The sequence below is a fragment of the Nicotiana tabacum genome, chromosome 1 (assembly GCF_000715075.1).
Source record: "Nicotiana tabacum cultivar K326 chromosome 1, ASM71507v2, whole genome shotgun sequence".
Lineage (NCBI taxonomy): Eukaryota > Viridiplantae > Streptophyta > Magnoliopsida > Solanales > Solanaceae > Nicotiana > Nicotiana tabacum.
Genome location: NC_134080.1, coordinates 19,253,375 through 19,267,997, shown reverse-complemented (window position 1 = coordinate 19,267,997; position 14,623 = coordinate 19,253,375). Strand labels below are relative to the sequence as shown.

General features: G+C 36.1%; 1 protein-coding gene across 2 annotated transcripts; it reads right to left on the bottom strand.

Moving 5' to 3' along the window:
- Positions 1-1,640: 1,640 nt before the first annotated feature.
- On the bottom strand, positions 1,641-10,861 carry LOC107830563 (legumain-like). Of its 2 annotated transcripts, XM_075243281.1 has the most exons (9): positions 10,542-10,860; positions 9,986-10,150; positions 3,878-4,034; positions 3,657-3,742; positions 3,350-3,549; positions 3,157-3,205; positions 2,864-3,070; positions 2,039-2,245; positions 1,641-1,943 (listed from the first exon to the last, which is right to left on the bottom strand). In XM_075243281.1, exons 1-9 carry the CDS (start codon positions 10,767-10,769, stop codon positions 1,761-1,763), a joined length of 1,482 nt encoding a protein of 493 aa, XP_075099382.1. In that variant the 5' UTR covers positions 10,770-10,860; the 3' UTR covers positions 1,641-1,760. The 2 variants fall into 2 exon arrangements, with proteins under 2 accessions (XP_075099382.1, XP_075099423.1); XM_075243322.1 differs by lacking the exon at positions 9,986-10,150 and having other exon boundaries at positions 10,542-10,861.
- Positions 10,862-14,623: the final 3,762 nt, after the last annotated feature.

Below are 14,623 nucleotides of genomic sequence, written 5' to 3'. Positions count from 1 at the left end.
TTCACTCAATCGTATTGATGATTCTTTGGAATTAATTATGTACTTCCTCTAGGATTAGCATATTTTAAACATGACATATTTTCCGTAGAAAACTCAGAAACTAATTAGGAAGCGTCACGAATGTAGACCAAAATTTAAAGCATGCTTTCAAACTAACTGACTTGTTGCCGATGAGTTTTGTGAAGTAAAGCGCATGTTGGCTATCTTGAACCGTATCATCCTCTCCTACTTAAAAATAATTCTTCCTCGAATTTGAACCTTGCAATACATGAAAAGGAATGAGTACAAGCATAAACTCAAACTCTGAACTACCGAAGAATGCAAGGATCTCTCATTTTCGATTCTCGCTAAAACTTGTTTGGTCCGTTAAGCCCACGTAGGATTGGATCAAATCTTTTATCCCAACATAAACTAAATGAGACTCTTAAGTATGTTGTTTAAAATATATCCACAATTTACAATATATTTAAAGATTAGTCAATTTCGTTCAAACATAAGAACACGACGTCCTAGAGTTTAAATCTCAAAGTTCAAACTTCAGGACATTTTGTGTTAGTATTTGTCCTGAATTTCTAATCTATTAGGACTCTCTTTCTTAAAGGAATGAAAAAGACTCCTAAAAGGATTAAATTTTCTTAATATGTCTTATCCTTTTCTTGGAAGACAAGTTTTGTATATCTATAAATTAAGGATCTCTACTTCTCACAAGAGTACAACAAAAAATATCTACAATGTAGTCATTAAAGAGTTTTGTTTAGGGGGAGATTTTTCTCTTGATAGTTTTCTTCTTTGATATTAGTTTTATCATATGTAGATCAATTGACCAAACCATTATAAACTATTATGCTTAGTTTAGTATATTTTTCTTTTGTCGTCTGATTTATCGTCCACCAAGCTTTGTATTGTTAGTTTCCGCATGCACCATGTTATTTCGATCCCAACAAGTGGCATCAGAGCCAATGATTTCAGAAGTTCGAATCTTATATCCTGAATTTTAAATTAGTAATTTAGAAATTCAGAAAACTTAGTCCTGAATTTCAAATTATCAGCTCAAAAATTCAGGACACCAAGTCCTAAATTCAGGATACTTAATCCTGAAGCTCGGGTAAATTAGCTAATTTTTCAATAAATTGTAAATTATTGATATATTTTAAATAGTGTGCTTAAAAGTAAATATTACCGCACCTCGCTCACGAATCCTCTTTAGGCTGGATTGGGCTAGCATTTTAACGGCCATGTTATTTGGGATTGTTGCATAAATAGCCAGCCATATTATTAGGGAATAGTCAGCCAGATTCGATGTATTCTTACCATAATTATGGTAGTTTTAACATTCAACCTTTGCTTTTTCTTATGTCACGTCAAGCACACGTTTACTGTGTTCAGTGACACAAAAAAAAAATTAATTATTACGTTGTTCACTGATTTCCCATAGTTCAGTAACCCTTCAAAGCAATAATCCAATAACCTTAATTTTGATTTTCTATTGTTTATGTCACTAAAGTCCAAACGAATTCCTTCAGACTTCCTTGAACATAGGTCAAAGTTGTTTTGAACCAAGGTAATGCAAATTATTATATCACCATGAGTATGCTACCACTGTACTTGCAACAGTTCGAGGCACATGTACAAAGGAAAGATCTAGGAAACCAAAAGTAGGCATTAAACATTCTAATATTATCTTACAAACATAGTTTTTACAGATGTGTAGCTAAGCAATTCTTGTTCAGTATTTATGCTAAAACAAGATGACCGAGTGATCAAGCGCTGAAGCCCCGGTTGGCAGCGATATACTCCTCTATCTTATGCTCATTGCAAGCAGCCATAAAAGCTTCCTCCATAGCATCTCTAGACACTCCATTGTTGCAAATGTTTGCAAATGCTCTCATGTGCTTCATCCCGTATTGTGTTAGCGAGCCACAATGTAGCTCGAAAAGGCGAACCTGGTAAAGAAAACAAAAATCAAGTTATATCATGGGGGAATTCAAGTCAAATTTGATCAACAGTTATCAAATAATTGCATAGATTTCCAGATTACCGTCGATTTTAGGCAATCCCAATCATCAACGAGAGGTAAACCAGGTTTTCTAACAGAGTTGAGAACAGAAGAACCCTTTGTTGGGCCGAAAAGAAAGACTCCAATTGCATCTACGCTCCCGTCTAGATGTTGTCTATGCAGCATTGTGTCCGTTATCTCTTTCCGAAGCTTGGCCTTCTCCAATGAATTGTCTGCTAGCTTCTTGTACTGTAGAGATCAAGAAAACTTGGTATCAAAACCGAGCCAAAGCAAGTGACATTGATTTTTACCACAAAGCATCACACTACAAAAGGATGCTTGTAGTGTTTCCATTTTGGGTGGTGGTCCCTTCTAAATTTGAACTATCTTTGACAGGTGGATTCCTAGCATTCATAATTCCAATTCAATCTCTAGTTCAATGAAAAGTATCAGTTACATATTGTAATCTGCGATACATTCCGCTTTGAGAACGATCACCAGATAGAACACAAAACAAATGCACAAAAAACAAATGAAACTGCAGTCACTAGACAAACTTGTACCAGTCCATCCTACTCTATATGTTGGGTGTACGAACTAAGTCACACATTGGTAGCTGAAAAAATAGGAATCTCTGAATGGTGTGAGGCGTTTTGGGGAAAGTCGTGTGGGTTTGACCCAAAACGGACAGTATCACACCATGTGACGAGTATCTCTGGGCTGATTTAGCCCAATACTATGACCACAATATATTTCTGCTTATCGAATTTCTATCCTTCTCCCACTCATATGCATAAAGAATTAATCAAATATCATGTAAAGATGCACAAATAGAACTATGCTATGGAAATCTCAATTCAAACTTACTCTCTCCCATAAGAAGAGAAGATCAGCATCCCTCTGGTTGACAACCTCCAAGTGCGCAAAATCAATCTTGTTTGCAGGAAGATTCGCAGTGGCAGGATCAAATCCTTGGTACAGATATACTTTCTCTGGCTTAATTTCTTTGCTTCCATATTCCATAACATGAGATCCAGCATTATAGTTGTTGAAGTTGGAAGTTCTTTCCTTCACCTACAGCGACGATATAGCATTCAATGATGATGATGGCACACAAGAATATATTTGAGGCTCCAAATAAAAGCATTTGTGTTTGTTACCTTCTCGTACTGTTGTTTTATTGTTTCCTTCTTCAGGTTGTGAGACTCACTGAAAACAAGTTAAACATTGAGTAATCATCAGCAATTCGGTAGCTCACTTAGTCTTTAATATCGCGTGGACAGATTCGTTTTACAACAATTATTTTCCAAATCTTACAACCAATCAGTCAAGCAATCGTTTACTTTGCATTACCTATCCTCCATCCATGCAACACTATACAAGTCTCCCAAACATGTGATATATTCTGGTGGAGGTGGAGGATCCATTCCTGGGCAATACGTCCCCCAGCTGCTCTCGTCGGCATTTGATGCTGTTGTCACATAAATGTTCAAGTCTTCAGGCATCATACCCTCAAAAACACTCCCGCTCTCACAAGCTTCAATGTAGAGGACCTGCATGAAGCAGAACAAATAGAAAACTAAGTATGTTTGGGTCACCAAATGGACCTATCTCAAATGGTTCTACAAAAGTACAAAAATTAAAAAGGGTTTTTCTGTACCATTTCTTTGTAGGTCCCTGCTGCATGCTTCTTTTTCAAGGCCTCAATAAAATCTTTGGCATAAAGAAAAGGCATGTTTGGCATCCCTGAGACAGAGGAAGTGAAAATCAAATTAACTTAACAGAATTGTCTTTCAATCGACTGCTAATAAGCTGCATATATTATTCAAAGATTTATTGACAATTCATGTAAACAAGATACAAGCTGGATTATAGACTCACCGAGGACCCCTGGACCACCATGATCAGAGTAATAGAGAAATATTCTGTCATTCGGTTTACTATCGATGACCTTCCCACTTCCACCTTTCACAGCACTCTTATCACCAAGAAGCACAGCATACAGATTCGCAGCAGTGACATGCTCACCAGTGTAGTCCTATCATAATCATTTTATCATTGTAAAATTACTGCTTGCTAAAGGAAGGGAGAAGTATACCCTCTTAAGACCAGTCAATTCCAAAAAATGAATATTAATAAGGTACAAGAACCAAGCCTTCACATTTTTCTCAAAAAGTTCTTCAGCTACTTTGGATTTCCACATTTCAATCCACTCCTACAACCAAAGTTATTTCTTGTAGCCAAACCAGCCTTTGATCAAGAAACTACAATAAAGTATCTCGAAGGAGATGCATGCAGCACATCCAGCCAATTGGATTTGGTAAGAGTCACTAATATTTTTCACTCTGCCTATTGGAATGGTATTGATTATAGAATCTTTTTATGATGAAAGATTGGGCGTTCATCGAAAAGAGGCTTTAGCTTTTCAATGGTTCACACAGCCATTCTCCCAAATAAAGATTCCATGCCATTTTTAAGTCTAGGGAGTGTAGTTGCCTCATCATCAGTTGGTACTTGGTAGCACTTTGCTTATCCTAATAGAGTTAGGGGTGGAGCCACAGTGCCGGCTACGGGTTCGGTCGAACCCGGGTAGCTTTGGCTCAAATCTTGTATTAATCTTTTAAAAATTTATAAATTATTGATAAATATTAAGAACCCAGTAACTTAAAAGGATTAGAATCCCAAACTCATAAGCTTGAAATCCTAGCTACGCCTCTGAATAGAGTTATGCTTATTTAAAGTTCAATGTTTCGCCTAAGAATTGAACCTCAAAGGAACTTGGGGCACCATATTTAATATAAGTAAGATAAAACATTCTAATATAAGTAAGATTGAGGCACCATAATTACTGTCGAAATGACGATACTGTTGAATTTGGCAAACCTTTTGTCCCACATCGGTGGGAAAAGAAGGGTTGGGGGGATTTTCCCCCTATAAAAGAAGGCTTAATGTTTAGGATTTAAACACACCTCTCATTTGCCTTCTCATCTGTTTAAGGCATTTGTATCTTCTCTCTTTAGTATTATTTCACTTGTATTTTTGGAGTGGAATAAAATATTGGTTGTGTCCGAGGAGTAGGCAAAATTAGCCGAACCTCGTAAATTCTGGTGTTCCTTTTATTGTTGTTTTATTGTCTTATTTATTATTTGGTGGCTGTCATAATTTTTGGTATAGTAGTTGTGACTTATTCACACTATATATATTTGGCTTCCGCAACAATTGGTATCAGAGCCAAGGTACTGTCTAAGTATGCTCTGTGGTTGCAGCATAGTCTGATCTTCCACATCAGAAAAGATTTATCTTGGTAACTGAGTCAAGGTTCTGTCTGAGTATGCTCTGTGGTTGCAGCTTAGTCTGATCTTCTACATCAGAAAGGAAATAATCTTGATATGTGTCGTCAGCTATTAAATAATATTTGTGTCAAATATGGGAGACAATAAACAAGAAGAATCTACATCAAGTGTCAACAACACGTCATCATTGGCATCTTCGCTTATGACAAGAATTGTGTCAAATGCGAAATTTGCGGTAGAAATATTTGACGGGTCCGGACATTTTGGGATGTGGCAAGGCGAGGTTCTAGATGTCCTTTTTCAACAAGGGCTAGATCTGGCCATTGAAGAAAAGAAACCAGATGTTATTGGAGAAGAAGATTGGAGAATTATCAACCGTGTTGCTTGCGGTACCATTCGATCCTACCTTGCTAGAGAGCAGAAATATCCATACACAAAGGAAACTTCGGCAAGTAAATTATGGAAAGCACTGGAGGATAAATTTTTGAAGAAAAACAGTCAAAATAAATTGTACATGAAGAAGAGACTGTTTCACTTCACCTATGTTCCTGGTACCACGATGAATGAACATATCACCAGTTTCAATAAGTTGGTCACAAATTTGCAAAATATGGATACAACTTATGATGATGGTGACTTGGCCTTGATGTTGTTGGCGTCACTTCCTGATGAGTACGAGCACCTTGAAATTACTCTACTCCATGGAAATGACGAAGTTTCTCTCAGAGAAGTTTGTTCGGCTTTGTACAGCTATGAACAAAGAAAGCGAGAAAAACAGAAGGGCGGAGAAGGAGAAGCACTATTTGTGAGGGGTCGTCCTCAAAGTCAAACGAGAACAAAGAAGGGAAGATCCAAGTCAAGATCCAGACCCAGCAAAGATGAATGTGCCTTTCGTCGAGAAAAAGGGCACTGGAAGAAAGATTGTCCGAAGCTGAAGAATAAGGCCAAACATAACAATGGAAAGGCCATTATGGATTCAAATGTAGCTGATTGTGATGATTCAGACTTCTCATTAGTTACAACAGAGTCATTAACATCATCAGACATATGGTTGATGGACTCGGCTTGTAGCCATCATATGTGTCCCAACAGGGACTGGTTTGTGGAATTTCAAGAAGGAGAATATGGAGTCATCCACACAGCGGATAACAGCCCTCTTACCTCATATGGCATTGGTTCAATACGATTAAGGAACCATGATGGAATGATCAGAACATTAACAGATGTTCGATATGTACCGGATTTGAAGAAGAATCTCATCTCTGTGGGAGCCCTGGAATCAAAAGGGTTTAAAAATATTGCAGAAAATGGAGTGATGAGAGTATGTTCCGGTGCACTAGTGGTAATGAAGGCTAATCGAAAGAATAATAATATGTACCGCTATCGTGGCAGTACAGTTATTGGGACAGCGACAGTGACATCCAGTGACGACAAAGAGGCAGAAGCAACCAAGCTATGGCACATGCGCTTGGGACATGCTGGAGGAAAATCCTTGAAAACTCTATCAGATCAAGGATTGTTAAAAGGAGTAAAGGCTTGCAACTTGGAGTTTTGTGAGCATTGTGTCAAAGTGAAACAGACAAGGGTTAAATTTGGTACAGCGATCCATAATACTAAAGGCATTTTGGATTATGTACACTCTGATGTTTGGGGTCCTTCCAAAACACCTTCATTGGGAGGGAAGCACTATTTTGTAACCTTTGTTGATGATTTTTCCCGAAGAGTATGGGTGTATACAATGAAGAGCAAAGATGAAGTGTTGGGAATTTTTCTCAAATGGAAGACGATGGTGGAGAATCAAACAGGCAGGAGGATCAAGTATATTCGCACAGACAATGGAGGTGAATACAAAAATGATCATTTCAATAAGGTCTGTGAAAATGATGGCATCGTCCGACACTTCACTGTTAGACATACACCACAACAGAATGGAGTGGTAGAACGTATGAACCGGACCTTGCTGGAGAAGGTACGGTGTATGTTGTCCAATGCTGGCTTGGGCAAAGAATTTTGGGCTGAGGCAATTACATATGCATGCCACCTCATTAATCGTCTACCATCTGCTGCTATTGATGGCAAGATTTTGGGCTGAGGCAATTACATATGCATGCCACCTCATTAATCGTCTACCATCTGCTGCTATTGATGGCAAGACACCATTTGAAAAATGGTATGGAAAGCCTGTTGTAGATTATGACTCTTTGCACGTGTTTGGCTCAACTGCATATTATCATGTGACAGAGTCAAAATTGGATCCAAGGGCAAAGAAGGCTATTTTTATGGGAATTACTTCTGGAGTCAAAGGATATCGCTTATGGTGTCCTATGACAAAGAAAGTAATATTCAGCAGGGATGTTACCTTTGATGAATCTGCTATGGTAAATAAGGTAACAGAAGATACCAAACAAAATGAAGGTGCTTCTAAGCAGGTGGAGTTTGAGGGAAAATTTATTTTTCCTACACAAGAAGCAGAGGAGGAAACAAATGAAGATTACCCTCTGGAAGGAGAGCCAGTAGAGGAGATTCCAACTCAGGAACCTCAACAACAACTTGAATCAATAGCAACCAGCAGGCCTAAAAGAACAATAACGAAACCTGTTCGTCTCATAGAGACAGTTGCTTGTGCAACCTCAATTGTAGCTGATAATGTTCCTACCACTTATAAAAATGCTGTCCAAAGTTCAGAAGAAGATAAGTGGAGGATTGCCATGAATGATGAAATACAGTCCCTTCATCAGAATCATACATCGAGATTGGCCAATCTCCCGAAGGGAAAGAAAGCAATTGGGTGCAAATGGGTATTTGCAAAGAAGGAAGGATTTCCTAACCAAGTAGATGTTAGCTACAAAGCAAGATTGGTGGCCAAAGGATATGCTCAAAAGGAGGGAATTGATTACAATGAAGTGTTTTCTCCAGTTGTAAAACATTCCTCCATTAGAATTATGTTGGCTTTGGTAGCACAATTGGATTTGGAACTAGTTCAGATGGATGTAAAAACTGCGTTTTTACATGGAAACTTGGAGGAGGAAATCTACATGACTTAGCCAGAAGGATTCAAAGTTGCTGGAAAAGAAAATATGGTGTGCAAACTTGAAAAATCGTTGTACGGATTGAAACAATCTTCTAGACAATGGTACAAGCGATTTGACGAGTTTATGTTGCGGCAAGGGTACAAGAGAAGCAAATACGATCATTGTGTGTATTTGCACAAGCTTAAAGATGGTTCCTTTGTATATCTTCTCCTATATGTTGATGATATGTTGATAGCTTCCAAGAATTCGGAAGAAATTGATAAGTTGAAGATTCAACTGAAGAAGGAGTTCGAGATGAAGGATTTGGGTGAGGCAAAGAAAATTCTTGGCATGGAGATAATTAGAGATAGACGTTCAAAGAAACTTTGTTTGTCACAAAAGGAATATTTGAAGAGAGTACTTCAACGTTTTGGCATAGATGACAAGACTAAGCCAGTTAGTACTCCACTTGCTTCCCATTTTAAGCTAAGTACTACTATGTCGCCAATGGATGAAGCTGAACGAGAGTATATGTCAAAGGTACCATACGCAAATGTTGTTGGTAGCTTGATGTATGTAATGGTTTGCACAAGGCCTGACATTTCACAAGCTGTTGGAGTTATTAGCAGATATATGCACAATCCAGGGAAGGAGCATTGGCAAGCTGTGAAGTGGATTCTACGGTATATTCATAATACTGTAGATGTCGGGTTAGTTTTTGAGCAGTTAGACAATCAGTCTGTAGTTGGAAGTCTGTAGTTGGATATTGTGACTCAGATTTTGCGGGTGATCTGGACAAACGAAGATCAACTACTGGTTATGTGTTTACTTTTGCAAAGGCACCAGTTAGTTGGAAATCTACTTTGCAGTCAACAGTTGCTTTGTCTACAACAGAGGCAGAGTACATGGCTATTACAGAGGCTGTGAAGGAGGCAATTTGGCTTCAAGGATTGCTAAAGGAGCTTGGTGTTGAACAAAAAGGTATCACAATTTTTTGTGATAGTCAAAGTGTTATTCAATTAGCGAAGAACCAAGTTTATCATGCAAGGACGAAGCATATTGATGTTCGGTATCATTTCGTACGAGAAATCATAGAAGAAGGAGGAGTCACAGTGAAGAAAATTCATACTACGGAGAATCCTGCTGATATGCTGACAAAGGTGGTGACTGCGGTCAAGTTTCAACATTGTTTGGATTTGATCAACATTGTTGAAAACTGAAGATTGAAGATGAAGACACAATCAAAATTTGTTATTGAGAGAAAATTGAAGATGTGGAATTTTGCCAAGGTGGAGATTTGTTGAATTTGGCAAATCTTTTGTCCCACATCGGTGGGAAAAGAAGGGTTGGGGGGATTTTCCCCCTATAAAAGAAAGGCTTAATGTTTAAGATTTAAACACACCTCTCATTTGCCTTCTCATCTGTTTAAGGCATTTGTATCTTCTCTCTTTAGTATTATTTCACTTGTATTTTTGGAGTGGAATAAAATATTGGTTGTGTCCGAGGATTAGGCAAAATTAGCCGAATCTCGTAAATTCTGGTGTTCCTTTTATTGTTGTTTTATTATCTTATTTATTATTTGGTGGCTATCATAATTTTTGGTATAGTAGTTGTGACTTATTCACACTATATACATTTGGCTTCCGCAACAGATACAACTACTAGTTATAACATGTAGATATTACCTTTGGCACACCAGCATAGACATCACTGCCATTTGGATGATTGATTATGACTCCAGGCCTTGGATTCAGCTCACTTTTGGCAATGTCATCATACATGAATACAACTATGTTCTCATCTTTCAATCCTCCTCTTTTCAAAATCTGGTAAGCATGACATACATCTGCCTGCATTCACCCCAAAATGGCTTCGAAACCACTAAGCAAAGCAATTCTAAAAGTTGCCAAATAGTAAAATTACTTGATTTGTAAATGGAACTGCAGCTCCATCAGATCAAATATATACCAATTCATTTAATAGCATCGATCAGTAACCCAGAACAAATGGCGACAAGTAACTGCCCCATCCTAATTCGTTTTCCACTCTTAGCTTCACCTAGAATTAGTTCGACTAACTTCTGAAACTAAAACCAGACTACAGTAATTCAAATTTTTAGATTAATATTACAACAATCAACAAATGCAGAATAAGTACTCTTCCTATCAAAATGGTGAAAACTTACTTTCTAAAAAGTTGGTGAAAATAAGCTTAAGTTCTGGGAAAGCAAAAAGTGCTAACCTGATGCCGATAATTTCCGTATCCATTTGAACCAGCAACAAGAACTGCCCAACGAACACTATTGCTGTCTTCCACCTCATCATCACGATCTACCGGCGATCGTATTAAGGGGTCCCACCAGCGGTGCAGCCGCCCTATCCTTCTGCCATTTTTGGGTTCAAAAGGAATAGCAACCACCATAACCAGCAACATTAAGCTAACACATACTGCAAAACTAAAGGACCCCATCAAAGAAAAATCTCAACTTTCAAAAATGGTATGGGATGAAAAGAGAAGAGGAGCTGAGAATCGGTGTGTGAATTGTGTAGTGTTCGGTTGTTGTGTACAATATGTATGTGGCGGTGAGTGTAGACATGCAGAAGGAGAGAGTGACACCTACGAAGACTTGTGGGTCCAAAGGTTGTGCTTTTATACCAGGTGGTGGTTTTAATGTTTTGATGTTTGTCGTTGTATGGCTTTGCTGAGAGGAGTGGAAAAATGCTGCTTGATTTTTCACCGGAGCTGACGCTGTGATTTTTCTGTTGGTTGTTTCTGCTCATCTCCATAAAAGTATGACTTTTTTGTTTTTAACTTCTACCTATTTAATATAGTTCAAAACAGATTATATGGAAGAGGGGATATTAAACATAGTCGGGACCAATTTACCTTTTTATTTTAATCCAAAATAATAGCTCGTTTGGCCAAGTTGTAAAAATCAGCTAATTTTGAGAAGTGCTTTATTTCAAAAATGCTTTTCTCAAAAGTACTTTTGGCGAGGAACAGTTTGTGTTTGGCTAATTAGTTTGAAAAGCACTTCTGAGTAGCAATTAGTGTTTGACCAAGCTTTAAAAAATTGCTTCTAAGTGTTTTTTTTTCAAAAGTGCTTCTCAAAAAAGTACTTTTGGAGAGAAGCTACTTTTTTCTGCTTCTCCAAAACTGCTTCTGCTTCTCCTCAAAAGCACTTTTTTCCTCCCAGAAACTTGGCCAAACACCTCAAATTGAGGCCAAAAGTGCTTTTGGCAAAAAAAAAAGCACTTTTGGCAAAAAATAAGCTTGGTCAAACAGGCTATAAGTATCTATTTACAAAATCAAAAATGAATTAATTTTATTTTTTCTAAATTTACCCTTATTTATATATTTCAATGTGTCGACATAACAATTAATTAAGATTAATTTAGTAAATATTTTTTTTGCTCTAAGAATTCGTATTTTCTTAGTGAGTGTGCCAAAGGTAAAATGGTCTTTATTGTTGACCGGAGAGAATACTTGGGAAGAGAAATTCAAAAATAACCAGATTTACAAGTGGTCATTCAAAAATAGTCACAGTTTTAAAAGTAATCGAAATTTAGCCACTTTTTATGTAAAGATAAATCTGAACGAAAATACTGTTCAAAATTCGAAAAATACTTCAGTGTAATATAATGAAATTCCAATATAATATACTGGAATTCCAGTATAATATAAGTTCCAGTATATTATACTGGAGTTCCAATATAATATACAGGTCCAGCATAATATACTGGAACTTTCTGCATGTTGGAGTTCCAGCATAATATGCTGGAAGTTCATACACAGGTGCACCGATCTCCAGTATATTATGCTGGAACTTTCCGTGTTGCAACAAAATAGTGGCTATTTTTTAATGACTTTACAAACGCTGGCTATTTTTGAATGACCAATTCAAAAACTGGTTAGCCCGTGCTATTTTTACAGTACTTCGCTGATAAAACTGGAATTATGGGCTTGCCCATGTAGAAAAAGAACAATATACTAGATTTATCCGTCATTAATTAAGATCTAAGCCAAGATCTTTTTAAGATATCTGAATCTAAATTATGGGAAATATGTATTCATCAGATCTGATTAAATCCTTAGTGAAAGTGTGAAACTATCTAGGTAGACAAATATATTTGTAAATTTTGTCCAATGCTCGTTATACTTGATTTTCTTAAAATAATGTTTCGTGCAGTGTTATCAGTGTATACATACAAGTATTGATACTCGACAGTAGCTGACTTAAAATGTGGAATTCATGTCGGTTTTAAGGTTATGAAGTTTCGAAGCTGTTTATAAATTGTATAATCATCTTAATTATGGACCTAGAACTCTCACTTTCAAGTAATTAATGTTGTTGAAAATTTACCTAGTACTTACTTAACACCACATAAATAATTTATGATGGATTAAATTGCTGGAGAAGTTATTGCGGAGAAAAAGCAGAGAGAATTCACGAAAGTAGCATGTTCATATTCTCCAGCATTCTTTCTTGGAGTACCTTCTCATTTTTCATTCGCGAGGAAAACGCCTGCAGGAATGGCCTTATTGTAACTGTTCCATGTAAGCCGATTTTCTGGCTAAATTCGTGAAGAAACAGCTCAATTTATAGGTTCTGCTGATCATTTGTTTAGGTCTCCAAGAGAATAAGACAATAGTTCTATTACAATTTGAACTAGAATTTAATAAGCTCGAACCTCGAATTGATATTACGTATTATTATGGAACTTTACTTATTATAACATTAAATTTTCAAAACTCATTTCATTTCTTCACATCAAACTATTTGAACCAATATTTTAAAAGATGGGGGCGTGAGGCGAGGCGTTTTACCTCTGATGAGGCGAGGCGTAAGCCCTGAAACATGGGGCGTAAGTCTCACGGATCTTTAAATTTTACTAATTTCAAGAATTTTAAGATAGTATAAAATAAAAAATAATTATAAATATTACATGAAAATCACAAAATTATAACAAACAATCTATTTAAAATATTTATAAAGTAATAATTCAACTATGAATAATACGAAAATTATGATATATATCATAATATGCAAATTAACTGCAACGTTGTTACAACTCAAACATCAAAAGTAACGTATTCGATGCAGAATTTTATATGTACATATCTCTTAAGGAGTAATGAATCTTGAAATAATTTCGATATTATAATTTGATATTTTTTTAAAATACTCCTTTTATTTAATATGCTTTCTATTTGGAAAAGAATTTATATAAAAATATAATTCACAATTTAAATATGATTCTCTAGTATCATTTATTTTTAAGTTTCAACAAGTTAATAAGTGGCACATAATTCACCATATTATACCATGATAATTCATTATTTTTAAATAGTTACTAGCTAATACTGTGGTATTAAATTAATAAGTATTGTATCTCGTAAACGTAAAAAAAATATTTGGGAAAATAATTATAAAAATGAACTATTATATAATAAAAACATAATAAAAGTTATTAAATAAATACTTTTAAACGAAAGATTTATTTAAAATTTATAGCAGTCTTGGTGAATAACGTGCAATAATTTTTATTTTAATTATGACATAAAATGCTCTCAACTTAATGATTAATGATTAAGAAAAAAGATAATTTTGAATAGTCAATGATTTATTAATAAAAATTAAGGATTTATAAGGTTAGCTACACATAATTGCATAAAGTTCTATTAGGCGAGCCCTAGTACGCTAGGCATTGGGCATGTCCGGAGCGTAAGCCCCGACGGCTGAGGCGTAAGTCTCACAGAACTAAGCCCCATACATAAACCCAGGGGCATTTTACAAGTGCTCTACCCCGGGGCGAGTCCCAATTCTTCCTTTTAAAATAGATATTTGAACTATATCCACTATTATAATAGAATCAGAAAATGTGTTTTGTCAATATGTTAAATGTTTATCCGTAAAACGGTACAGTTGAATTTATACATGGTTTTTAGAGTAAACTAATTTGATCCAAAAATAATAAAGTAATTGAAGAATAATACGATACTTAGCCTCAAAATGTAGATACAATAGCAGAAATAACGATTCTGGAAGCAAGACTTCCAGTCACAGTAATGATGGGATAAAAAAGCAAGAAAGTAAATGATATTAAGCTTTGTCTAGAATGTAGTATGATGTTTCCAGAAAATTCATGTCCTTTACACTGATAACTAAGCTCTCTATTTATAGCTATGTCTTGGGAAGAAGATCCTAGGATCGTGCCCTCCTTTAATATCAATTATGAGTGTCATTGATGCAGGTGCAACGATGGAAATAAATGTCAAATTCCGTGTAACGGACTACCATTCAGAATACTGCAGAATATTCT